The sequence below is a fragment of the Ochotona curzoniae genome, unplaced genomic scaffold (genome assembly GCF_017591425.1).
Source record: "Ochotona curzoniae isolate NIBS_2020 unplaced genomic scaffold, NIBS_Ocur_1.0 contig_1014, whole genome shotgun sequence".
NCBI classification, from domain to species: Eukaryota; Metazoa; Chordata; class Mammalia; order Lagomorpha; family Ochotonidae; genus Ochotona; species Ochotona curzoniae.
In genome coordinates, this window is record NW_024464920.1 from 47684054 (window position 1) to 47710314 (window position 26261).

The 26261-nt window shown below is 62.9% G+C and overlaps 1 protein-coding gene across 1 annotated transcript in view; it reads left to right on the top strand.

Moving 5' to 3' along the window:
- The window catches only part of CACNA1I (calcium voltage-gated channel subunit alpha1 I), a 62675-nt gene extending 39537 nt beyond the window's left edge, over positions 1-23138 (top strand). Inside the window, exons 9-36 of the mRNA XM_040986137.1 lie at positions 178-605; positions 4676-4827; positions 5357-5542; positions 5650-5767; positions 5863-6018; positions 6438-6531; positions 6900-7102; positions 7498-7971; positions 8187-8287; positions 8774-8897; positions 9051-9119; positions 9276-9460; positions 9732-9858; positions 9980-10105; positions 11923-12012; positions 13050-13242; positions 13725-13876; positions 14926-15035; positions 15584-15717; positions 16150-16220; positions 17569-17647; positions 18140-18261; positions 18620-18958; positions 19174-19320; positions 19850-19972; positions 21163-21328; positions 21767-21966; positions 22500-23138. Of these exons, the coding sequence (XP_040842071.1) occupies positions 178-605; positions 4676-4827; positions 5357-5542; positions 5650-5767; positions 5863-6018; positions 6438-6531; positions 6900-7102; positions 7498-7971; positions 8187-8287; positions 8774-8897; positions 9051-9119; positions 9276-9460; positions 9732-9858; positions 9980-10105; positions 11923-12012; positions 13050-13242; positions 13725-13876; positions 14926-15035; positions 15584-15717; positions 16150-16220; positions 17569-17647; positions 18140-18261; positions 18620-18958; positions 19174-19320; positions 19850-19972; positions 21163-21328; positions 21767-21966; positions 22500-23138 (5108 nt within the window). The remainder of the gene's footprint in view (positions 1-177; positions 606-4675; positions 4828-5356; positions 5543-5649; positions 5768-5862; positions 6019-6437; positions 6532-6899; positions 7103-7497; positions 7972-8186; positions 8288-8773; positions 8898-9050; positions 9120-9275; positions 9461-9731; positions 9859-9979; positions 10106-11922; positions 12013-13049; positions 13243-13724; positions 13877-14925; positions 15036-15583; positions 15718-16149; positions 16221-17568; positions 17648-18139; positions 18262-18619; positions 18959-19173; positions 19321-19849; positions 19973-21162; positions 21329-21766; positions 21967-22499) is intronic.
- The last annotated feature ends 3123 nt before the right edge of the window (positions 23139-26261 follow it).

Consider the following 26261-nt stretch of genomic DNA (forward strand, 5'->3'; position numbering starts at 1 on the left):
GTGGGTTCTGTGAGGGGCTGCTGGACGCCTGGCTAAGAGCTGTGGGCAGGGTCTGTGTGCAGAGGGCTGTGTGCACACACTGGGCATGCAGGCCGTCCTGGCTGGAGATATGGGCTGTGTGCCGGTGGCAGGGTGGGTCTGGCATTGGCACTCACCCTCACTCTGCTTACTTTGCAGAGCTGTGCCCACGCCACAGCCCCCTGGACCCCACGCCTCACACGCTGGTACAGCCCATCTCTGCCTTGCTGGGCTCCGATCCTGCCAGCTGCCCACACTGCCAGCGCGAGGCAGGCCAGCGGCCCTCGGGCCTGGGCAGCCCCGACTCGGGCCAGGAGGGCTCTGGCTCCAGCAGCGGTGGCGAGAATGATGGTGATGAGGTCGACGGGGACGGGGCCCGCAGCAGCGACGATGGGGCCTCGTCAGGCCTGAGCAAGGAGGAAGAGGAGGAGGAACAGGCGGACGGGGCAACCTGGCTGTGCGGGGACGTGTGGCGGGAGACACGGGCCAAGCTGCGGGGCATCGTGGACAGCAAATACTTCAACCGTGGCATCATGATGGCCATCCTGGTCAACACCGTGAGCATGGGCATCGAGCACCACGAGCAGGCCAGTGCCCAGAATGAACGGGGCAGGTGGGAGCCGGTGGGCAGGCGGGGCAGGTGCGTGGGGGACTTAGATCAGGTCGCTATCCCCTACCCACTCCTCTACCCTGCCATGTCTTACACAGCAGCCCTTCTGACCCCCAGGCTTGGTGGAACCTCCCCCATGGCACAGCAGGCATCGGTGATGTTAGTTGGGGTAGGCTCTCGCCCAGCCAGCTGGTGCTCTCGAGCTCCCCCTTTGCCCGCTAGGCTGGGTGACCCTGGCTGAGCACCTGCTAAGCAGACCCCAAGTTGACGTGGTAGCCCCAGCCTCCCTGGGGTTCTCCCCTACACACCTGCTGCTACTGCTGGTCCTGCCTCAGCAGGTGTCCCCCGCAAATGGGCAGGAAGACTCCTGGTCCTGGTCCTGAGCGCCTGGGCTGGCGAGCCTGGTGCCCAGCAGGTGTGCGTGTCCATGGTGGTGGCTCCGTGGTGGTGACTCCGAGGCTTTGTTCGAGCCGCCCTCCACCATCCACCAGCGGAGTTTACCGTCGGCTGTCTGGAGCCTCGAAAAATTAATTAGTTCAAGGAAGAGTGAGGGGGCGGAAGCATTTTTAAAGTGCGCTTTTTAAAGCAGCTTGGAGTGGCAGCCACCGTTGGTGAGCTGCACACGGGGCCTGCCTGGGGGCCCGCTGGTATTTTTGCTACGTTCCCTCCGCTCCCAGACAGAGCTGGAGCCGCCCCCATGTTTATTCTGAGCAGCCCTTGCTGGCTGCGGTGGCACTGTAGAGAAGTATCCCAGGGCTGCTGGAGGGTGCAGGGAGGGAGGGCAGGAGGTGAAGCGGGTGGCGGGGGGCGGTGCAGCCCCTGTTCTGCAGGGGTTAGCTTAGAAGAGGTCAAAGAGGGTTCAGCTAGGCAGGGGCCTGAGGGGACTCAGAGGGTGGGCCTGGGTAGAGGGGCAGGATGGGCAGACACCATGTGATCAGCAGGTGGGTCAGGTGGCTGGGCAGCAGCAGTGTCACCTGCACCGGGCAGCTGGGAAAAGTGAGGGTGAGCAAGGTCACATGGCTACTGGAGTGATATGGTGGACAGCGGGCAGTGCTGGCTCTGAAGGCTGAGGTCACTAGGGTGCTGGAATTAGGGGTGGGGTGTGGGTGCGAGGACGTTGCCATCTGAGCCCTCTTCCCCAGTGTACACCCATCCAAGTTTACAGCCCTCAAGTTGGGCCAGGGTGCCCCGCAGCCCTGTCTCTTCCAGGGTTGAGGGTGCTCACGGCGGGAGAGCACAGGCTGTGTGGCAGCAGAGCAGGGTGCAGGCTGGCTCCCTGGGGTTGGTCTGACCCCAAACTGAGGTGTGGCCGCAGCACCTGTTGGCTGCATTCAAGGCTGTCACGTTGGCAGAGGTTTCCAGCAGCTTCATGTCCTTTCAGCAGCCCCCACCAAGTCACTGCCCACCCAGGTTGAGGATAACTCCGGAAGGAGGAAGGCAGGGTGTGTTGGAGGCTGCCGTTTTCATTTCTGTGGGGGTACCCAGAAAACGGTCTGCAATCAGAGACGCCTTCTTGGGTGTGGTGACACTGACAATAGGTCCTGAAGGAGAGTCAGAGGGACCAGGGCAGGGCCAGGAGCCCAGGTGCCTCGCCCCCTCACACACACACCTGCAGCCCTGGAGGAGGAAGTAGATGAAGGCTGGCTAGAAGGATACCAGGCCTGCTTTTGACCAAGGCTTTGAGGCGGTTTGTCTTTGGCAGTGGGAAGCTGTGTCTGCTGCACTGGCATCCCATCAGATAAGGCAGCCCAGGCACCGCGGGTGGAGCCCGAGGAGATCTGGGAGGGGGCGCCCCCAGGAAGCCTCCCCTCTGGGCCTCAGGCTCCCTGTGTTTAACCCCTGGTAATTTTAAGTGGTTGGAGGCTGTGAGGCCTCTCCAAGGCCAGCTGCAGTGTGGTCCCTGGAGTGGCACTTGGGCCCACTGAGGGGCCTCAAGGGGCAGGCACCCTCGACCCACCCTGATATTGAACCCTCACAAGTGGCTGGGCAGCCAGGGGCATCCTGCAGGGATGTGCCAGCCCCTGCCCCTTTTGCTTGCCTGCTTCCTGTTTCTCCTGGGGTTTCCTGCCTTTGCTGCGGGCTGTTTCACTGAGTGGGTCAGCATCACCTCCTGCAGCCTCTGCTGTTTCCGCATGTGTGTGCACATGTGTGGCTGTGTGCATGCGCGGGTGTGCACATGTGTGGGTGTATGTGAGCATGTGCATATGTACACACAGTGTGTGAATGGTGCCTATGAGTGCATGTGTGGGCATGCACGGGTGTGCACGGGAGTGTGTGGGCATGTGTGGGCATGCACGTGAGTGTGTGGCTGTGTTGCAGCATTCTCATACCATTTTCTGCTGTCTCTGTCTCCCCACATTTGCCTCGATTTCCAGCTCCTTGTGTCCGTCCACTGCCCCGCCCCGCCCATCTCCTCCACGCACCCTCCCTCCCTGGTCTCTCACACTGTTCTGTCTACCTATGCCTGAGTGATGGACGGCCCATTAGGAAAGATGAACAGGTGTGCGCTGACAGGGACACAGCTGCTGCGGGGGCGGAGGGAGGCGGGGGTGACCTTTCGCGAGCGCAGTGGCTGGAGCTGTCCGCGTGCGAGTGTCTGTGTTCAGTGTGTGTGGCCCAGTGGCGGGCACCGGTCCTGATGAGCTGTCACCATTGGGGTTTTTCATCTCCGCAGACGTGGCCGGGGTGGGCTGGAAGCCGGTGGATGGGAGCGGCATCAGGGCTACGGATCAGCCCCAGCTGCCCCCCACCCCCGCCCGTCTCCCCCGGGCCTCCCTGGGGTGTCTGTGTCATCTGGAACTGCTGGGGGGAGTGAAATGTAATTACGGGTGGGTGTGGGGCCGCCTTCTTTCATCTGGGCTGCGGGACCAGCACTTGGATTAGATTTTCTGGGCGCAGGAAAGAGACTGGCGCCACGTAGCTTTCTTCTTGCCTCTGTTGAATGCTCACGAGTCCCAGCTGGGCTGGAACCCTGTGCTGGCTGTCCCCTCTGCCTGGACACCCCTCTTTCCTCCCTGGGTCTCTTTGGAAACGTCGCTTCCTCCAGGAGGCGCCTGGCTCTGGCCACATAGTCCCCAGGCCAGCCTAGGCTCTCCTGCTGTTAGCGTTCCCTGGTGTGGTTTGGTAATTGTGTCTACAGGCCTTGTCCACTGGAATGGACTTGTTGGGGGCAGGGGCCGTGTGCTGACTCATACATTGCTGCCCACCCAGGCAGCACAGCCCGCATGTTGAGAGAGGCACACAGTACCCAGGGAAGCACGCGCGGGAAGGAACTCATGAGTGAGCAGTTGAGTTCAGGGAAGGCTCTCTATGGAATGGCCTGAGTGTCCTGTGAAAGGCAGGCTGCAGGAGTGGTCAGCACTGTGCTGGGCGTCCATCCGGCCGGGGCTGCATGGTGCGGGGCTTAGCAAGGGGCCCTTTCCTTTGCAAGGCTGTGGCAGCCCAATTCAGATGGCTGCAGGGGCATGGCCTGAGACCATTTGCTCCGGCCCTGGTTCCATGGATCAGGCAAGGCAGGTCCATGGGTGGGAGTGGCTTGCCCAGGCTTGGCCTGCCCACCTCTCACGCCCCTGGTCATGGTTGATGATGTGGCACGTTCTCCAGAAAAGTGCCACCTGCATTGAACACCACGAGGTGAACATATCCAGGGACAGAGCAGGTCCCGGGGGCTGCCAGTGGGGCTGGTCTCCCCTGGCTGGTGGCTTTGGGCAGGTCCCTCAGCCTCCCTGGACCTCCGAGAGCCACAGTGGACACTCTGCATGTGGCAGGTGCAGGGGCCCAGCCCAGCACACACAGCCTCTGGCTCCCCTGGCCTTGGGGTGCTGCCTGGGTTATCTGCAGAGTGGGTGCTGTTTCTAGTTCCTTGGAAGGGTGTTCCTGGAGTCCTGGCCTGTCCCCCACTGTCCTAGGACCCCTGGGTGGCAGTTGGGCCGTCCTTCAAGGCCGTCACACAAGGCAGGGAGCTGAGCCCCAGCGAGGGCCTGGGCGAGCATCCAGAGGGGCTGCATGGCCGCACTCTGGCATGACCGGGTCGCCCTGCCCTCGCAGCCCGAGGAGCTGACGGACATCCTGGAGATCTGCAACGTGGTGTTCACCAGCATGTTTGCCCTGGAGATGATCCTGAAGCTGGCTGCCTTCGGGCTCTTCGACTACCTGCGCAACCCTTACAACATCTTTGACAGCATCATCGTGATCATCAGGTAGCCCCGTGCCTGCCCTGGGGCCTAGGGGCTGAGGGGCTGAGGGGCTGAGGGGCCTAGGGGCTGAGGGGCTGAGGGGCTGAGGGGCTGAGGGTTTGGGGGAGCACTTAAAGCCAAGACTGCAAGCAGTATGCAAAGGCAAGCCAGTTACAGGGAGACACAGAACACCAGGACTTAGCAGGAATGGTGGCATCGAGCAGCAGGTGTGGGCTGCCCTCCGCCTCTGCCCAGAAGAACAGGCAGGAGTAGGAGTTCCCAGTCCCGCCTGCCCAGCCTGCTCATCAGTCATGCTGCTAATTAGTTCCCTGTGGTTTGTTGTCCACACACGTAATGAGAACAAGTGCTACGTCTGAGCAGGGGGAGGGCCGCCTCCCTGGCTGCTCGCACTGGTGCCTTAGACGTCTGTGGGCTCTGGGTGGGAAGCCCCTGGTTACTGGATGTCAGGGGCAGCATGTGGGGTGTGTGAGTGAGCGAGCCAGTACACAGCAGCTCTCTGTCCCTCTGTGTGCCCCCCGCCACCACCATGCAGCATCTGGGAGATCGTGGGGCAGGCGGATGGCGGGCTGTCGGTGCTGCGGACCTTCCGGCTGCTGCGGGTGCTGAAGCTGGTGCGTTTCATGCCGGCGCTGCGACGGCAGCTTGTGGTGCTCATGAAGACCATGGACAACGTGGCCACCTTCTGCATGCTGCTCATGCTCTTCATCTTCATCTTCAGGTGAGCCCCTCCCACCCCAGCCTGGCGGGGGGAAGGGGGAGAGCAGGTGTCCGGTCCACACCCCTGCAAAATAGGCCAAGCCCCCTCTCCCCTCATGCCTCCCCCAGCATCCTTGGCATGCACATTTTCGGCTGCAAGTTCAGCCTGCGCACAGACACGGGAGACACGGTGCCCGACCGCAAGAACTTTGACTCCCTGCTGTGGGCCATCGTCACCGTCTTCCAGGTGAGTGGCAGCCGTGGTAGGGGAGACCCCGGGGTTGCAGGGGGGCTGGAGGGTGGGGGTGGTCTGGGCTGACTTGCATACCACCTCCGAAATAGATCCTCACCCAGGAGGACTGGAATGTCGTCCTCTACAACGGCATGGCCTCCACCTCCCCTTGGGCCTCCCTCTACTTCGTTGCCCTCATGACCTTCGGCAACTATGTGCTCTTCAACCTGCTGGTGGCCATCCTGGTGGAGGGCTTCCAGGCAGAGGTGACTGTGGCCCCGGCAGAGCAGCCCTTTGTGGTGGCTGGTGGGGGGGAGGAGTGTGTCTGTGGGTGGGTGGTGAGGTGGTGAGCTTCCCATCCCAGGAAGTGTGCAAATGCAGGCTGCACCAGGATCCCTGCCTCTCTCACCGTCTCTGAGCTCCCACAGACCCCAGGGACCTGGGAGTTGAGGTCCTGTGGCCTCTGGCCTCGGAGACCGTGGGGACACTGCTGCCAGGCTGACAGGGGTTGGGGTCTGGGTCCTGGGGGCTTCTCACTCTCCTTTTCTGGGCCTCAGTTTCTCCATCTGTAAAATGGGCATGGGCACACCCAATGAAAACCTGCACCCCACCCCACCCTGCACTGAGGGGGAACGAGGAGGGAGGAGCTGAGCTGACGTGTCACCCACATGGGGCTGGCCTCTAGGGCGACGCCAATCGCTCCTACTCTGACGAAGACCAGAGCTCATCTACCATGGACGAGCTGGAGAAGCTTGCCGAGGGCCTGGATGGTAGTGGAGGTAAAGCTAGCCCGTCCATCAGCCGGGAGCCCGAGTGAGGGCAGGGGGCAGCAACACACGCCTGGGGGGCACAGGAGTGGCATCTCTGGCCAGCACAGGACACGCCTCCTCTAGCCCAGCCCAGGGTCCTTACCGGTGTCTGGGTGACAAACCCCAAGATCCCCCTCCCTCTGCCCACTTCCTGTGCCTGAGCTGTGTGACATTCCACAGGGGCGGGGCTCCGCTCACCTGCCCAGGCAGGGGTGGGGGCGGGGACGGGGAGCCAGGGAGGAATCCACTGTCATAGCCATGCCTTTTCTTGCTCCCACACTGTCCTGTTTGCTCTCTGCTCCTCCGTGTGTCTTCTCCACTCCACCCCTGCTGACCAGATCCCAAGCTCTTCCCACTTCCCCTGACTCCCAATGGGCACCTGGACCCCAGTCTCCCACTGGCTGGGCATCTGGGCCCCTCCGGGGCTGCGGCCCCTGGCCCACGCCTTTCGCTGCCGCCGGACCCCGTATTGCTGGCCTTGGAGTCACGCAAAAGCAGCGTCATGTCCTTGGGGAGACTGAGCTACGATCAGCGTTCCCTGGTGAGTCTTGCAAGGACACGGGGTGTCCTGCAAGGGTGCTCTCCCATGGGCTGCGTGCAGTGGAAGCGTGGAGAGAAGCCTGCAGGTCGGCGTGGCACTCTGGGCAGGAACTTGGGAACCATGTCCTGGGACACCCCGTGCTAGAGTGGGACCTGGAAAGCAAGGAAGTGTCAGGAGTGAGTGGTTCCACTGGCATCAGGTTCAGGCGCAGGGTCATGACTTTGCAGGTGAGCTAGAATGTGGCTTGTGCCACTTGGGAATGAATTCTAGTCCCCGGTCTTCCTATGAGGCTGACTGCTTCCCTGGAGATGGGATCCTGGCCCTAGCTGGCTGGACACTGGGGTGGGGAGTACAGGAGGAGTGGTCCCAAGCTGACCCAAGCCGGCCTCCCCCAGTCCAGCTCACGGAGCTCGTACTACGGGCCGTGGGGCCGCAGCGGGGCCTGGGCCAGCCGCCGCTCCAGCTGGAACAGCCTCAAGCACAGGCCACCGTCGGCCGAGCATGAGTCTCTGCTCTCCGCCGAGCGTGGCTGTGCTCGGGCCTGTGAGGGTGCCCAGGACGAGGCCCCGCCCCGTGCCGCCATCCCTCCGCATGCCCCCCACGTGCATGCCGCGCACCACGGCCCCCACCTGGCGCACCGCCATCGCCACCACCGCCGGACGCTGTCCCTCGACACCCGGGACTCGATGGACCTGGCCGAGCTGGTGCCCACCCCTGTGGGTGTCCACCCACGTGCAGCCTGGAGGACTGTGGGCACGGTGCCTGGGCATGAGGACTGCAATGGCCGGGTGCCCAGCCTCGCCAAGGACGTCTTCACCAAGATGGATGATGGCCGGAGCGGTGGTGGTGACGAGGAGGAGATGGACTATGTGAGTGGAGGGGGCTGGGCTGCAAATGGAGGGCTTGGGCTGCGGGGTGTGGTCAACACTGCCCACACCTGAGCTGGGCCCACCTGGGACAGGTAGTTTAGGTGGGGTGAGAGCTGGGAGGTCCTTGGGAGCACCTGGTTTGCTGGGCAGCCAGAGTGGGCAGCCAGGCAGCCCTGGGTGGTGCTGACCCTCCAAGCCTCGTGTGCCCTGGCCAGACCCTGTGCTTCCGTGTGCGCAAGATGATGGACGTGTACAAACCCGGCTGGTGTGAGGTCCGCGAGGACTGGTCCGTCTACCTCTTCTCCCCCAAAAACAGGTGGGTGGGGCAGGGTGGGAGGAGGGAGCTGTCCTCCCCAGAGGGGAAGAGATGTGGGGTGTGGCTTCCCCCAGCATTAGACAGGGACCCAGGCGCTTACACCTAGAAGGGGCAACGGAAGGCTTCCTGGGGGAGGAGGACTGTGTGCTGGGTTTGGATGCAGAGAGCATCCCAACAGGTGCAGCGTGGGTAGGGGGTCAGGAAGTTAGTCCAGAGGGGGCCGGGCAGTGCTTTGGCCCCAATGCTGGGAGGTGGGGTCAGGTTTGGGGCCATTGTCTGGGAAGCTTACAGAGCCAGGGCAGGTGCAAGCCCTTCCTTCTCAGAACATGGTGATGGGGGCAGCTCCCTCTGAGTGGATTGAGGTTGGCACCTGTCATGTGGGCAGAAAATGGAGGAGCACTTTTGCTAGGTCCTCCTGGGCTCATGGTCCTGAGCCTGGACAGGAGGCAGACCCACGTTCAGTGGCCCCTGCCTGGCCCTGCCTAGGTTCCGGGTCCTGTGTCAGACTGTCATCGCCCACAAGCTCTTTGACTACGTCGTCCTGGCCTTCATCTTCCTCAACTGCATCACCATCGCCTTGGAGCGGCCGCAGATTGAGGCTGGCAGCACCGTGAGTGGCTGCAGGGTGAAGGGCGAGGCCCAGGGGCAGGGCGTGCGCCCCAGGGAGCTTGCTCTGGAGGGGGTACACAGGATCAGCTGAGCAGGTGGCTGGGCAGTTGTGGGGAGGGGCCCTGGGACCCACGGTGCCTCCCGGCTCTTCCAGGAACGCATCTTCCTCACCGTGTCCAACTACATCTTTACGGCTATCTTTGTGGGCGAGATGACGCTGAAGGTATGGCCTCGTCTTGATCCACCCTCCAACGTAACACCAGCTAATGATGTAGTAGAGGGGCTTGTATGAGGCTTGGGGACCAGAGACGGGGGGTGTGCCCCCGCGGCCAGCCCTGAGGCCTCGCTCCTCCCGTGACCACGGCCTGCCCACCCCTAGGTGGTCTCCCTGGGCCTGTACTTTGGTGAGCAGGCGTACCTGCGCAGCAGCTGGAATGTGCTAGACGGCTTCCTGGTCTTTGTGTCCATCATCGACATTGTGGTATCCGTGGCCTCAGCAGGCGGAGCCAAGATCCTTGGGGTTCTGCGCGTCTTGCGGCTGCTGCGCACCCTCCGCCCCCTGCGGTGAGGCCCCTGGGGTGCAGGGAGGGCCCCAAGGTACAGGGGTTCCTGGAAAGAGAGGATGTATGGATGGGCATGGGCAGCGTGGAAGTCCTGTGTGCCCTGGTATCGCCACCCACTCTGTGTGTCTGGGAGTCTGCAGACCACCAAGCAGTGTTGACCCCAGGCAGGCATCCATCTGTGCATGTGGCCCTGGGTGGCTCTGGCCAAGTGGCAAGGGATGCCCTGCAGCCCGGCCAGGGGCTCAGGGTACCCGGGTCCCACCTGTCTGCAGCGTCATCAGCCGGGCTCCGGGCCTAAAGCTGGTGGTGGAGACACTCATCTCGTCGCTTAAGCCCATTGGCAACATTGTGCTTATCTGCTGCGCCTTCTTCATCATCTTCGGCATCCTGGGGGTGCAGGTGAGGGGTGCCTGGGGACTGCTTGCCTCACCTCACCCCCTGCTGGCCCTGGCTGGGGGCGATGGACTCAGGCGTGAGGCTCCCCGCCCCCCAGAGCACCTGCCTGCACCCTTCTCCCCAGCTCTTCAAAGGCAAGTTCTACCACTGTCTGGGTGTGGACACACGCAACATCACCAATCGCTCCGACTGTGTGGCTGCCAACTACCGCTGGGTCCACCACAAATACAACTTCGACAACCTGGGGCAGGTGTGTGAACCACCCCCGTTGGGGGAGCTGGCCCCAGGCAGGAGTTCTCCTCACCAAGCCTTGCTGCTCTGTCATGAGCAGTGGGTAGGGGCAGGGGCAGGGGCAGAGGCAGGGCCTGGGGATGGGAGCTGACACTGGGCAGGGGTACCCCCTGAGCGTTGGTCCCATGGCTTTGACAGGAGTTTGTATATGAGTTCTCCTACTCCCATGAGTGTGGCCTCCAGGAACTGGGAGTGGCAAGCAGTAGTGGCAGTGGGGATGCCAGGGGAGCCTGCAGGATACGCAGCACACTTACCCTATGTTGTCATCTGCCAGGCTTGCCCCATCTGACTGTTCTGGGCCAGAGCCTGTGGCTGCTGCCTCCAAAACAGACCCCGGGGACCCCTGAGAGTTTGTTCCAGCAGCCGGCAGGGCTGGGGGGCTCTGGGCCTGTGGCCTCCGTATCTCCCCTGGAACAAAGCTGTGGGCAGTGCCTGGCCGGGAGGAGGTGGCTGGAGGCTGGATGTAGTGGCTCCCCTTGACCCTGTTCTCTGGGCACCATGCGTGTACAGATCCCCCCCCCACCGCCCCTCTGCTCATGCTGGAGAAAACTGCGGTGAGGTGGGGAGAGGGGAGGGATGGGGGAAGCTGCTGCTGGAAATGGGGGCACCCCTTTGGTGAGTTTGTTCCTGTATTAGCTCACCCCTGGGTCCCTCCCTGTGCCAGCCCCTGACCCTCTCTTGTTCAGATGGGACAAGGTGCCCTTGAAGCTGGTGCACCTAGCATCATGTGAGAGCACCCAGAGCTGTGAGCAGGGTACAGCCTGACCTGCAGGGGTTGTCCTCCCAGCCACCTCAGACAGGCTGACGCCCCGTGGGTGTCAGTGCCCTCACCTGCCTGTGGGGATGGTGAAGGCAGGTGCCAGAGATGGAGGAGCCTGTGTCCCCGCCCCCCACCTGCCCTGGCCTGCGTCTGGCCCCCTCCTGAGTGACCCTAGTGCTGCTCCCCTCCCCTGCCCCATTGTGGGGCAGGAGGGGCAGGAGGGGTCGGAGCAGGGCCCCTCGTCCTGGGCCCAACAGCAGGTGCACAGAGGCAGGCAGGTGGTCACCTCCACCCGGGGAGGGGCTCCCCGAGATGGGCACGGGACTCCAGGCAGCCCCCTCATGAGATGAACGACTGGGACGGTTGCACTGGAGGTCAGCTTAGGACTCCGCTAATGAGGCCCTGCTGCGGGCAAGGTCCTGCACCGCGTGCTTCAGGCCGGCTGCCTCCCGGGTCCAGCCTTCTGGTCAGGATCTCTGAGAACAGGCAGTGCTGCTCACTGATAAGATGGTCCTGGTCATACAGCCCAGGAGGGGCAGAGGCCCAGCTGTGGCATAACTCCTCCTGCCACTCCCCTCAAATTGCCTCTCTCCTAGGTGCTGGGGCAAGCTGGCAAGTACTGGGTGTGGTGACTCCAGGTGCCCCACACAGGCCAGGATTCTCCCAGGGGTTGAGTCTCGGATACCAGTTGGTATACCTGACAGGCAGGAGCCTCTGGTTGCAGATCCATGGAGGCAGGGGGGCATACTCCCCTGTGCCTGGTTGCACAGCCAGTTCGATTTGGAGCTGAGACGGGCGCCCAGGACACAGGGGCAGTGCTCTTCCTGCAGCAGAAGAGCTTTGAGAGCAGATGGTGCTGCCCTGCCACGTGCAAGGCCCCCCGCCCCCCACGTGCAAGGTGCCTTCCTCTCTGCACACACCCCCACCCAGGAGGAACACAGAGAGTGGAGAAGGGGCCGGGCTGCCTGAGCCTCCGCGCCCTAACTTGCGCCCTCCTCTCCCTTGCTGTGTTCCAGGCTCTGATGTCTCTCTTCGTCCTGGCCTCCAAGGATGGCTGGGTGAACATCATGTACAATGGCCTGGATGCTGTCGCTGTGGACCAGCAGGTGCGTGTGGCCACGCAGAGCTGGGCAGGGGTGTGGGCGCAGGGTCTCTAACGGGGTGCTCTAGATAGACCCCTAGGGGCTTTTGGACGGGGGCCTGGAGGGAGGGCTCAGACAGGAAGCCAGAGCCAGACCTCTAAGGGCAGGATCCCCTCAGGGACACAGGGCCGACCACTTCACACCAAGGTGGGGTTGTGGGAGGAATGGAAGGACTGGGCCCACTGAGGAAGGAGGCAGGGCTGTGGGTGACCCCTGGGTGACCTCTGACTTTTGGATCCTCCCAGTGGGACCCTGCTGCAGGGCGTGGGAGTGGAGAGTGCCTCTCCAGCATCTCCACCTCCTCATCTACTCTGTCCTCTCACTCCTACTAATGCCCACACATTCCTCCCAGGCCAGGGGCTCCCCTCTGCTGTCTGCCTCATTGCCTGCCTTGATTCTGGATGGATGGATGGATGGATGGATGGACGGATGGACGGATGGATGGATGGATGGATGGACGGATGGACGGATGGATGGATGGACAGATGGACGGATGGATGGATGGACAGATGGACGGATGGATGGATGGATGGACAGATGGACGGATGGATGGATGGACAGATGGACGGATGGATGGATGGACAGATGGACGGATGGATGGATGGACAGATGGACGGATGGATGGATGGATGGATGGATGGACAGATGGACGGATGGATGGATGGATGGACAGATGCATAAGTGAATGGACAGACAGGCGGATGGAAGGGAGGATGGATACGTGGATGATTGGTGGGTGGATGGCTGGCTGGACAGATAGGCAAGTGGGTGGGTGCATGGATGGTCCTGGATGGATGTAACGGTGAGTGGCTGCCTGGCTGAGTTCTCGGATGGCCGCAGGAGCGAGTGCGTGGAGAGGAGAATGAGGGAAGGGAGAGAGTTGTGTGTCCAGGAGGCAGCAGCTGGAGCGATGGGGGATGAAGGCCTCACAGTCCCCTCGGAGGCAGGCTCAGGACGTCAGGTGCCCGCCTGTGGCCCCTCAGCCCTGTCTCCCCCTGCAGCCCGTGACCAACCACAACCCCTGGATGCTGCTGTACTTCATCTCCTTCCTGCTCATCGTCAGCTTCTTTGTGCTCAACATGTTCGTGGGCGTGGTGGTGGAGAACTTCCACAAGTGCCGGCAGCACCAGGAGGCCGAGGAGGCACGCCGGCGAGAGGAGAAGCGGCTGCGACGCCTGGAGAAGAAGAGGCGAAGTGAGCGGGCGGCTGCAGGGGTGGGGTGGGGTCTAGACCCCCTGTGCCCATGGGCCTGGGCATGCCCTGCCGGCTGGGCCTTTGAAGACCCAGCCCTTGCGCCTCTGAGCCAGCCTCTGCTCCCTGAGTCTGCCCTTGTGCCCCTGAGCCTAGCCCTGTACCCCAAGCCTGCCTGTCCAAGTGACCTCAGCGCTGACTGTGTCCATCCAGGGCCCAATGGGGGACGGCCCAGGCCAGACAGCGGGCAACGCAGAGCCTGGCCTTGGGCTGTGAGGCCCTGCCCTTGCCCCAGTAGACCTGTGGGGAGATCAGTGGCCTGGCCTCATTAGCTTCTTCCCCAATATCTGATGGTCACTGGCTGAGCTGGGGAGACCGGAGCCTGATTCCAGGGCCTGGGGCGGTCCAGTGTCTGGCCTCTTTGCTCCCTGCCCCCTTCCCTCACTGCGCCTCCACAACCACCCCTCCCCTACCCCTCACCGTAGAGGCCCAGCGACTGCCCTACTATGCAACCTACTGTCCCACCCGGCTGCTCATCCACTCCATGTGCACCAGCCACTACCTGGATATCTTCATCACCTTCATCATCTGCCTCAACGTCGTCACCATGTCCCTGGAGCACTACAACCAGCCGACGGTGAGCACGAGACGCAGGGTCACGCGGTGAGGGGGGCGTCTCTCCAGGGGTGGGTGCTGACGGCCTGGTCTGCAGGGGAGGGGGACGCAGGAAGACCTTGCTGTTTCTGGGCCTGGGAGGGCAGTGCAGGGAAGAGAAGTATGGCTTGTTGTGGTGAGCCAGGCTTGAACACAAGCAGCAGATGTCATGGTGTGAAACCTGACTCTGGGCGAGGCAGGTTCTCAGACACGGACGCTGAGTGGGCACTTCAGATGATCACACAGAGACTCGGAGAGCCACCCCACTACTGCCCGGCTCCAGACTGGAGAGCCAGCCAGTGGCGCTTGGGTTTATGTTCAAGACTACCTAGTTGCCTGTACATCTAGGCGACCCCGTGGAGAGTGGAAAGGAGCATTCAAGGTCGAAGGACCTTTGCGAGCAGTCCCTGGACAGACAGGGTGCATGTGTGAGGCAAGCTTAGTAGTGAGAGCTTCAGTCTAGTGGAGCCTGGAACGAAGGGGTGGGGACCCTTTTGAGGTGGCGGCGAGTGTCTTTCCGCAGTAAGGTGAAAGGGAAGAGGAAGGCGGGCATTGGCAGAATGGAACGCTTATCACAGGACCTGCCACTAGGCAACATGCTCGCCCACATGGAACAAGGGTTTATTCTGTACACAGCACTGACATGTCCGCTCAGCTAATTCCCGAAGTGGCTTTCTGAGGTGGGTGCTACTGCTACTGCCTCAGTTTACAGATTCTGAAGTCCCAGGGATGGCAGATACGTGGCCAGGGTCACAGAGTGAACAGGGAGTAGCTCTAAGTCAGCGGTCCTCAAACACCACCCCACACTGCTTCCAAAGGCAGCAGCTAGACTGAAGCAGTAGAAATAAGGAGCGAGAGACAAGAATATACTGAGTAACGAGAATATAAAAGAAGATAGAATGAATAAAAGTTGACACTAAGTGTAAATGAACTAAATTCTCCTAAAAGGCAGAGACTTTCTGGTGGTGGTGGGGGTGGAGATTGGGGGACTGGCTACGGGGCCTGGGCCATGCTTCTCTGTGACCCCCACAGTCCCTGGAGACAGCCCTCAAGTACTGCAACTACATGTTTACCACCGTCTTTGTGCTGGAGGCCGTGCTGAAGCTGGTGGCCTTTGGTCTCAGGCGCTTCTTCAAGGACAGGTGAGGGGCTCAGTCAGGCTGGGACTGGGACAGTGTAAGGTGGGCTGCAGGGTGGGGAACCTGTTCTGAGCCCTGGAGGCTCCAGAGGAAGGGGACCAGTGAGCACTTGAGTGCTCATGGCCAGGGCCCCCCATGCTGTGTGCAGCCCTGAACAGGAAGTAGTTATATGAACCAGGACCGTGGGCATTCATTAGAAAGACACAGGACACTCCTACAGGCCCTTGTCAGCTCTTCTCTGCTGGGTCCTTTGTGGCCTGAGGGCAGAGTGCTGGTCTTCCTTTGCAGAGAAAATAAGCGAGGATGCTGGCATAGCCCGAAGTCCCACAAACAGCCCAGGGTTTGTAGCTCACATCTAGTCCCCAGCAGGATGCCAGAGGTGCTTGTTTAGCCAGGTTGGCCCTCCAGTGGGCAGTAGGAGTGTGGGGATCTGGACCCACCAAGGGGTCCTTAGGGAGGATGGAGGGCAGGAGGCTTCCCACAGCTAAGGTGTATCCAAGCAGGGGGCTGCTCCCTTGATCTCTTCCGTCCTCCGCTGTGTGGCCGAGCAGGTGGAACCAGCTGGACCTGGCCATTGTGTTGCTGTCGGTCATGGGCATCACACTAGAGGAGATTGAGATCAACGCAGCCCTGCCTATCAACCCCACCATCATCCGCATCATGCGAGTTCTGCGTATTGCCCGGGGTGAGGGATGGGCAGGGCAGGGCTGGGCTGTGGGGAGGCAGGGGAGGGGAGGCATGGGCACAGTGGGCAGGAGAAGAGCCAGGAGGGGCACACTCATTTGACTCACCATGCAGGCCTCCTCCAACACACTCACCTGTCCCCACTTGCAGACGGCCTGGCCCAGCACACCTATGCACCCACCCTGTTTACTTACTGCACGTTGGCCTAGGTGACCGGGAGGGTGCTGTGGGAGTTAGGGTCCTACCTGCCTGTCTTGCTCTCCTGGCCATGTTCTCGCTGATGGCCACACCTGTCTCCAGGTGTTTCTGTACTCATGCACACCTTGTCCCACTCCCATTGTCCTCTGGAGTTTGCACGCCTACACACACACAGACACACATGGGCATGTCTACAACATGGGGCTGAGTGGTCTAGGCCGGGTGTCGCCCACAGTCCTGAAGCTGTTGAAGATGGCCACAGGCATGCGGGCGCTGCTGGACACCGTGGTGCAAGCCCTGCCTCAGGTAAGAGCTGTGTCCAGCAGCCCTGTCTCTCCAGTGTCAGCATCAGGCTGGGCCGTGGGGGCCACGGGCCTGGGCTTCCCGGCTCCCGACACTTCTGCCCTGTCTCCGTGTAGTCATGGGGGTACCACCCCTCCATATCAGGTGGCTGATGCCCGTGCTGATATGCGGACAAGGGGTGTGACCTCAGTTCCGCTTCAAGTGCAGTGAAGTGAAACCACAGTCCCCTCCCACTGAGACTGTGCCCCCCAGGGAGGGCAGTGACATGATGGAGGGCTGCCAGAAGAGGTGACCCACAAACTCAGTGGGGCAGAGACACTGTCCTGCTTCCCAGCCTGGGCTGGGAGGAGATGCCAGGGGCCGTGGGTCCCTTGCCAGGGTGGCTGCCCCAGGCCTGGGGGCCATGGGAGGATCCAGGGTGAGGCAGTGAGCAGAGCTGCTGTGCTGCCTGAGCTGGAGGCAGGGATGTAGTGTGGAGGCAGCTGCAGCCCTCCGGCGCTGAGAGGATAGTAGGGAGAGGATGGCATGCCCAGGGTGAGGAGCCAGCTCCGCAGGCCTCAGCCAATGCCAGGCTTCCCTGGGCCTGCAGGTGCTCCAGGGGTGCCTGGCTCCCTGGAAACAGGCCTTCACTTAGCAGGACACTTGGCACACACGGGCCCTGGAGCAGACAGCTGGGAAACTGGGACTGTGGGTATGTGGTCTGCCTGAGGCTTCAGGGAGGGAGTCTGATTCTGAGGGCAGGAGCACACTGCAGGCTCATTTTGTTCAAAGCGGAGGTGTCTTCCGGTGACAGACGGGTTGGGACCAGGTTTGGGGTCTGTGGGGTGCTGAAGCGTAGGGTGGGTTGGGTAGGTTGGCAAGTGGGTTCTCCCTGCCAGCCACCACCCTGCAGGCCCAGCATGGCAGGTCCATCTGCGGAGGCTGGGTGCCTGCTCATAAGGACCTCCCAGACTAGTAGAGTACTGATGCAGGGATTTGCCAGTCACACTTGCAGTAGGTGCCTCTGGGAGAATCCAGGTAGGCTTCCAAGAGGAGGTGGCATTGGTGCTGAGCCTGCCTACCTTCCCTCCAGTGACCCAGGGTAACCTCAACCATACAGGCTGAGCAGGCAAAGTGTGTGCATGCCCAGCTTTGGGTTCCCCTAACCCGTCAGGTGAGCTAGGTGACGTCTGTGCTTGGTGTGCAGTAGGGTTAGAGTCCCTGGGGTGAGTGAGCGTGACCAGCTTGAACCAGGATGGTGCAGGGTGCAGGCTCACACATGCTGTGCTGCTGTGCCATGTGCCGCTTGGGCCCGGCCTGCCCCGGGCTGCACAGGGCCCGGTGTCCTCTCCAGCCCCATCTTTCCCCACAGGTGGGCAACCTGGGCCTGCTCTTCATGCTGCTCTTTTTCATCTACGCCGCGCTGGGTGTGGAGCTCTTTGGCAAGCTGGGTGAGCAACTCCTGATGCAGGCCTGTCCTGGCAGTGGGGTGTAGGGTGTGGGGATGGGGCTGCAGGAGGCCCTGGCCGCATGTGCAGGCTGGGCCAACCCCGCCAGACCTATGGTGTCAATGCCATTGATGGGAGTGGGGTGCCTGACAGCCGTCCTCACCCCTGCATGGAATGGGTGGCGCCCTGCAGTGCTCCTGGCTGCCTGGTGTCCCAGGGGAGCTGCCCTCCTCCCTATACTAGTGCCTGTCCTGAGCTGGCACTGCCCCAGCAGGCAGGATCGGGGAGGGGCAGGCAGAGGGTGATGCCTACAGGGTCAGTTCTGTCTGGTTCTCCCCCAGGAGCAGATCTGTGGGTGGGAGGAAGGGCCAGGCCCTCTGAGGCCGAGCCCTGGCTGGGTGCCAGTGCCTCGGGGATCCCCAGGCAGCTGTTGTGGGGGAGTTGGTGGGGACTGTGAGGGCAGGCCGGGCAGGCTGAGCCCCGCTCCCTCCTCAGTCTGCAACGATGAGAACCCGTGCGAGGGCATGAGCCGGCACGCCACCTTCGAGAACTTTGGCATGGCGTTCCTTACACTCTTCCAGGTCTCCACGGGTGACAACTGGAACGGGATCATGAAGGTACTCAGGGGGTAGGCCGCAGGGTCCCAGCACAAGGCCTGCCTCGGGAGGGGACCCCATGGCAGAACAGGGGCAAGAATGGGCGCTTGACACCCTGCCCAGGGCTGTTCTGGGTCACCCAGGGGAGCCGCCTCCATCCAGCCCAGGGCAGGTTCTCCCACCCCACTGCTTCAGGATTGTGAATGTGCAAGGTGTGGCTGAGGCTCCCTAGCCGTGCCCTGGGCTGGCAGGATGGGCTCAGCGGGGCAGAGGTGAGGCCTTGGGGTGGCCCTGCGCTGTCCTTCCTGCTGTGATGCCCAGGCAGCTGGGTGTCCAGTGGTGGCGGGCGGGCTGGGCGCTCACAGCCCTGTTGGCGCAGGATACGCTGCGGGACTGCACGCACGATGAGCGCAGCTGCCTGAGCAGCCTGCAGTTCGTGTCGCCGCTCTACTTCGTCAGCTTTGTGCTCACGGCCCAGTTCGTGCTCATCAACGTGGTGGTGGCCGTGCTCATGAAGCACCTGGACGACAGCAACAAGGAGGCGCAGGAGGACGCCGAGATGGACGCTGAGATCGAGCTGGAGATGGCCCACAGCCTGGGCCCCAGCCCGCGGCCGCCCACCAGCTCCCCGGGCCCGCAGAGCCGAGGGGCCGGGGGTGCCGGCGGCGGGGCCGAGGCCGAGGGCCGCGTGTGCCGCCGCTGCTACTCCCCGGCCCAGGTGGGCAGGCGTGTGGGGGCCATGGGGGAGGGGGCCCCCAGGCTGAGGGCACAGCCAGGCCCATGGCCCTGACCGAGGGCCCCCGCCTGTCTGGGCCCCGCCCTGCTCAGCTCCATGAACTGGGTGACCCTGTGACAAGGGGGTCGGGCCCGCCCCGCTGTCCTGGGCCCCGGCGGATAACCCCGCCTGTCCCCGCCCCGTCCCCGTCCGCCTAGGAGAACCTGTGGCTGGACAGCGTCTCTTTAATCATCAAGGACTCCTTGGAGGGGGAGCTGACCATCATCGACAACCTGTCTGGCTCTGTCTTCCACCACTACTCCTCGTCCACCAGCTGTGAGAGATGTCACCACGACAAGCAGGAGGTGAGGGCAACCCCTGGCTGGCCTGAGGGCAGAGGCTGCGGTGGCCCTGGCTGTTCTGGCCCCCTGGCCAGGACAGGGGCAGGCCTGTGTGGTGGCCACTGAGTGCTGTGAGCGGGGCCCTGGACTGAGGAAAGGCTGCTGGCCTGCCTGTGCCTTGAGAGGCACCTGCCGGCTCTGCTCCCATAGCTGCTGTACCCTGCCCTGGCTCAGTGCCCACTCCTGCCCACTCTGGGTTTCCTGGTCTGTGCTCCTGGGTCTCCATTGTGGGCTTGGGGGGCCCAAAGGGGTCACTTGGACAGGGGCAGGCAGACAGCCTCTAGCCTGAAGGGCGGGACTCACCGAGAGAACCACCATGTCACAGTTGTATGGCACCCAGTCCAAGCCCCTTTGCAGGATGGGCATCCATCCGTGCCCAGCAGGTCTTGGGACTGTCTTAGCACTGTCCTGTGTTTCTGCCATGGCATGTGACTGAGCCACCTGCAGCCAAGGCCTGCTCAGGGTGACCCCAGGTCGCCGCCCCTCCTTGCAGGTGCAGCTGGCTGAGACAGAGGCTTTCTCCATGAACTCGGACAGGTCCTCGTCCATCCTGCTGGGTGATGACCTGAGTCTAGAGGACCCCACTGCTGGCCCACCTGGCCCCAAGGACAGCAAGGTTAGCAGCCTGGGTGACTCCTGGACCTATGAGCCTATTGTTGGGTCCTGCCGTTACAGCCGCACCTGCTGCGTGCTGGGCTCTCTCTGTCGGGCAGAGGTGGGGAGACACCTGTGGCCGTACAGCCGTGAGTCTCCTCGAGGCTTCAACATGGCATCTGGTGTCTCTGACTGCTTCTGGTGGCTTTGGGCACTTCTCATCCTGTTACTGGAAGGTGACCCTGGCAGCCAGCTTACAGGGGCTGTGGGCTGAGGCAGAGCAAGCAAGCTAGAAAAGGCATATGTTCCTGCCATGTTCCAAAGCTGGCACCACCCCCTGCACCAGCTCTGGGTGTCAGGTGACTTGCCCACTTCCTGTGCATGGACATGGGGGTTCTGCCTGGTCCACAACCTGGGGTGGGACTGATGAGCAGGAAAGCCAGCCGTGGGGCTAGTCCCTAACCTCTTCTACATCTGAGGAGGCCTGGAGGGTGGGCAGGGCCACCCCTGGGCTGTGGCCTCAGGGTTCAGGTGTCCCTGTTCCAAGGGAACGGGTGGTCTGAGGGGCAGCCATGGTTGGCAGGGTGGGGAAGCTTGTCTCGCCCTGCTCAGACGGCCTTTGCCCCCCCAGGCAGCTGGGCTCGCTACCCCTGGCCTATGGTGGGGACGGCTCGGGGAAGCTTCCCTGTTCCCTCCCCACACGTCCTGGGGCCTGGCCATTTTGCTGTAGACTCAACAGGGGTGCCTGGGGTCAGCAGAAGGGTGCAAGTCCTCTGCTTTGGGGTGCATTGAGTGGCTCTTGGGGAGCTTGTGGGAACTCAAAAATGTTCTGGAAGGAGGAAGGAAGCGACCCTATCCCCACCTGGATGTGGGAACTAGAGTTTGGCAGTGGGGAGGGGAGCCCCGCCCAAGGTCATGCTCCCACGCGGCTCCCGTGGTCACTCAGCCTCTCTTGGTGCCTTCCCAGCCTTGACCAGGCTGCTGCCCCAAGCCAGTGGCTGTGCCAAATCTAGGGATGGGGAAGAGTCCTTGCACTGTCCTGGGTTTGTCAGTCAAGAGGGGAGGGAAGGGGGAACCGAAGATGGCTGGGACATCCAGGAGGCCTTCCTGGAGGTGGGGCCAGGGCAAGGGCCCCGAGGTGGGAAGGGCGGCAGGGATCGGGAGGCTGTGTGGTGGGCTCAGCCCCTCCCCCCACCTGGCTGTTTCTTGCAGGGAGAGCTGGAGCCTCCTGAGCCGATTCACGTCGGGGACCTGGGCGAATGCTTCTACCCTGTGCCCACCACGGCCGCCTCCGTGGGCCCCGAGAGCTTCTTGTGTGAGATGGAGGCCGTTCCCTTCAACCCTGTGCAGTCCTGGCTGAAACACGAGAGCAGCCCAGGTAAGGGCCACACCCTGGTCCCGAGGCAGGTGACCGGCTGGGTTTTGTCCTCCATGTCCTCTGGAAAGAATGAGATGGTTCGCTCACTATAGGAGGTGGATGCTTCAGGGAGCAAAGACATGGGCTCAAGAGCCAAGAGCTTAGATAACAATTCCATTAACTCTGAGCTGAGCTCCCCAGGAGCCCGGGTGAAGAGGGGAACAGGCTGACCTCTTGGGCAGAGGCCAGCTGCCAGGTGGTGAAGGTGGGTCAGATGGCAGAGTCTACATCCTCCCGGCACCCCTTGTACATTGTGTGGGTGCCTGCTCCTGTTTGATTTTTGGGCCTGGGGCTGGGGACTGAGCTGGCCTTTTGGGGGGGGGGGTCCCTTGTTCCTGTGGGTTCCCTCCAAGGTGGGCAAGAGGCTAGTTCATACCTGTTGTGTCTCCTGCCCTCCAGCTGTGCCCCCGAGCCCTTTCTCCCCTGACGCCTCCAGCCCGCTGCTGCCCATGCCTGCCGAGTTCTTCCATCCTGCAGTGTCCGCAGGCCAGAAGGGGCCGGAGAAGGGTGCCAGCGCTGGGCCCCTGCCCAAAATCGCGCTGCAGGGCTCCTGGGCATCCCTGCGCTCACCGAGTGTCAACTGTACCCTCCTCCGGCAGGTGGGGCCCTAGGCTGCAGGTGCAGCTGGACCACTGGGTCGTGTGGGGCAGGGGTTGCTAGGGGCTGAGAGAGCAGGTGGGCACCAGCTGGAGGGTTGGGGAGGGTCGGTACTGGGGTGACAGACACCTGGGGATCCTCGTGGGCAGGGCTTGAGTACTAGGCCTGAGGCGGAGGGGTGGTCTGGGGGTGGGAGGGCTGGGCCACAGCCCCTCCCCACCCTGGGCAAAGCAGGTAGGTCTCTCCACGTTCTGCTGTAGGCAGGGCTGGCCTGGCCACAGTCCCAGTGTCGCCACAGCAGGCAGTGGACATGGAGTTAGGGGCTAGAGTGTGCCCAGAGCAAGCCTAAAACAGCGTGACTGCTTAGAATGGCCAGGCTGTTCATAGTGACACTTGCTAGGGAGAAGGTGGCAGAGGATCTGGTCCTGGGGCTTGGAGGCACTCTGGAGGCTGGCCGTGGCGCCACCCCAGAGCCCCGGAAAGCTCAGGTGCCCATCCTGAGGAGCCTGGGCCCCATCCTCTGTTGTCCCCGCAGGCCACCCGCAGCGACACGTCGCTGGATGTCAGTCCCAGCAGTTCAGTGGGTAGCCTGCAGACCACACTAGAGGACAGCCTGACCCTGAGCGACAGCCCGCGCCGCGTCCTGGGGCCGCCGGCCACCGTGCCAGGACCCCGCGCGGGCCTCTCGCCCAGCGCCCGTCGCCGCCTCAGCCTGCGCGGCCGCGGCCTCTTCAGCCTGCGGGGGCTGCGGGCGCACCAGCGCAGCCACAGCAGCGGCGGCTCCACCAGCCCGGGCTGCACGCACCACGACTCCATGGACCCGTCGGACGAGGAGGGCCGCGGCGGCCCGGGCGGCGAGCCCTGGGAGACGCTCAGCAGCCTCTCGCTCACCTCGCTCTTCTGCGCGCCCCTGCCGCCCCCGCCGCAGCAGCCTCCCGGCCTGCCGCCCGCCCGCAGGTTCGGCAGCACCAGCAGCCTGGCCGCCGGCCCCGGGCCCCGTCCGCCCAGCGCCGCCCGCGGCCTGGCCCGGAGCCCCTCGTGGGCGGCGGACCGCAGCAAGGACCCGGCGCGCCCGGCCCCGCCGCCCGCGGGCCTGCGCCCCTCGGCGCCCCAGCCGCGGCCGCCCCCCGGCGAGCTGGATCCCGGCGACGCCGCCAGCACGAGGAAGAGATGAGGGCCCGCGGGGCCGCCGGCTGCCCCGTCTCACCTTCGTTTACCTCAGACAGCAATACTTTGTCCGCGGCCGCGGGATGGCGTAGCGGCCCAGGCCTGGCCCAGGCCCCGCGGGGCCGGCCGCCCTTCCAGTACGCGCGCGCGCGCACACACACACATAAGTACATATATGCAGATAGAGACAGACACATATATTTATTTATTTTTTCTACTGAGAGATTATGACTTTCAGAAAGTGCTGCAGCTGGGGAGCTGACCGGAGTTTGGTGTGAGGCCCGAGGTGCAGGGCTCTTGTGGGGAGAACTGGTTGGGGCCAGGAGCCCCCTGGTGCGGGCGCCGCTGGGTCTTCCCCTGAAGGAAGAAAGGCTATTAACATCCCACCTGGCCCTGTGGGGTGCCCGGCCCCCTGCCCGTTCATTCCTGTGAAGTGTGGGGTAGCACCCAGAGGCCCGTCTCCCATCTCCCATAGTCCCCTGGCTAGGTGTCCAGTGGGGAGCAGCTGGGAATCAATTATGGCAAGGCTGCTGGGGAGGGCATGACCTCAAAACCCTGCGAGGGGCTCTGGTGCCAGGTGAAACAGTCCTGCCCCCTGGGCCCTTGGGGAGGAAGGCTGGCAGCAGGACAGGGGGCAGGAGGAGCGGTGTGACAGGCCTGCAGGGTCGCTCATGCTTGGCGGCTTGAGGACTCTCCTGCCGTTTATCCCCAGCCCAGTGACTATCCCCTAGCAGGGCTGAGCCGCCCTGGGCTCCTTCACCCGTGCCCTCCCCCTCACCTGTGCCCAGCTGTCCTGGGCCCAGTGCAGCCAAAGGCCAGGACTCCTGGCAGTAGCCCCCCCTGCGTGGGTTCACCCATGGGGTCCGCATCTGTGTGGCTACATGCTCATTTCAGAATTCATGAGAAACAGCTCTGACCTGTCCTCTCCCAGGCCTGTTGTGCAGGAGGAGGCTGAGCAGGGCCACAAGCTTGTAGGTGGGAAGCTGCAGCCTGGAGATGCGTGGACAGAGGCCGTCCCTGAGGCCTCTGCCTTCACTGCAGCCCGTGTCCTTGGAGGGGTCTCCAGCCCCTCTCGCGCTGGGGAGTCTTGTTGCTATTCTCAAGCCCTGGCTTCACAGAGAGGTGGCTTGCAGCAGGATGGCAGGAGGGCTGCTTGGGTGGCCAGTGTCTGCCAGGCTGGCTTAGGGACTCCTGGGGCAGCTGCCAAGTGAGGCAGACCCGAGACATGAGCCCATCTTGCATCAGGAACCCAGGGTAGGGGTGGATGATTGAGTCGGTAGGCGCTTGGCCAGAGAGCCGGTGCCGGCCTAGATCGATCCCTGAGCCCACAAGGGATTAAGACTGTCCACGCTTTGCCCCAGCTGATGGTGCCCCTGACATGTCCTGTCTCCCATCCCAGGTGTGTCCGGCAGGAGGCCATGCCTGGACCCTGGCCCAGGTGACCCGGAAGTAGGTCTGGCAGGAAGGTGTCCCAGGCAGACAGGTACAAGGAGGCAAAGCAGGGTGAAGTGAGGTGCCACTTGCTTTGGGAGGCCAGTGAAGCTGAGACTGGCTAGCCAGGGCAAGTGGGACTGGGTAAGACCTGGCAGGTGTGCCCTCCTCCTCCATCCCCAAACTGGTGGCCTTGGGACTGTGCCTGTCCACTACAAAAGCACAAACTTCCCAAACCCACAGGAGCCTGGCATGGAGAGCAGGAGAGTGGGACACAGTACGGATGGCCCCGGCCAGCCTGTGCACTGAGCCTTGGGTGGAGGGTGGGGGCTGGAGGTCCACGGATACCTTAGTGCTTGCAGAGAGGGACCCACGACCAAGCCGGGTATGGTCTCCCCTGGGCAGTCCCTTGCTCTCCTGCCCAAATTCCGCACCAGGCCGCTCTCTGGAGGAGGTGTGCGCAGGAGCTGCCGTGCAATGTCCTTCCTGCCTTTCTCCCCACGAGTCTTTGTTCATCAGGGCCTGCTCCAGCCCCCTTCGCTGCGTGATGTAAGGGCTTGGGTCGTTAGAAGTCACCGTTTAGCCCAGATACTCATAGTCCTCTTTGTTTTTGTGCAATAATCGGTGTTCCTGGCAGAGCCGGGGCCACGCAGGGCCACCTCCCCGAGGAGAGCCCCCCGCCTGCCCGGCCGCTGTGACTAGACTTCCCAGTTGCTGCATAGTTTCTACATGTGAATGAACACCCCTCCCCCCGCCCCCCTCCCCCGCCCCCCGTTGCCGATGGCGCTGGCACCTGCTGGCCCAGACGGCCCCAGCATAGAGAGCCGCGTGGCAGTCACCTCCAATGTTGTTCGAATAAAAACCACCCAGAAGCCTATTTAGGGAGCTCTCCGTGTGTCTCTGCTGTTCTTTCTTACAGTGGGGGAGGGACCAGCTGGGCTTTCTCCAGGGAAGGGTGCAGGCTGTGGGGCAGTGGTGGGGACAGGACCCTTGCGGCCAGCGGCCTCCTGTCCTGAGCTCTACCCCCGACCTGTGACGCCTGCTCTGGGTGCCCAGTGTGGATGGCATGACCAACACGTGCCCAGTGAGCCCTGGCTCTGTGACTCCCGACTGCTCACTACAGGTCTGCTGGACGACTCTACCAGGAGGCTCTTAGACTCAGTGGGCCCAAGGCCCCAGTATCACCTGTGCCCTCCCTGCCCCTCACCTCTGGGGGCACCTCACTCTGGCTTGATGGCTTGGATACCTCCCTCCACCTCCGACTTGGGTTGAGGGCCAAGGTCGTGGCTTCTGTGTTCTGCATGTTTCTCTGGGGCTTGGGTCTACTGTCCTGGCCACTTCCTGCCCAGTGCTTGTCCCCTTGGATCGCTATGCCTCCTGATTGTCTCTCGGAGTGCTGTAGCTGTACCTCCCCCCCCACCCCGGCTGGCCCATCCTGCAGAATCCTTCCTCCTCTGTGCTTCTCCAAGGGTGGGGGTGAAGCGTAACCCCCCCAGGAGATCTTGGCACACTGTGGGGAGGGACAGGTGGCCTGGGTTCTATCCGCTGTGTCCAGTCCCCACAGCAGGTATGACTGGCACTGGAAGCCGCTCAGTGAGTACCTGGGCATGCATCTCGCTGGCCCCACTTGTGTTTGGATCAGACTGGTCACCCTGGAGGCCTGAGCCTGTCCCCAGGACCAGGACCCTTCTGGTCTTAC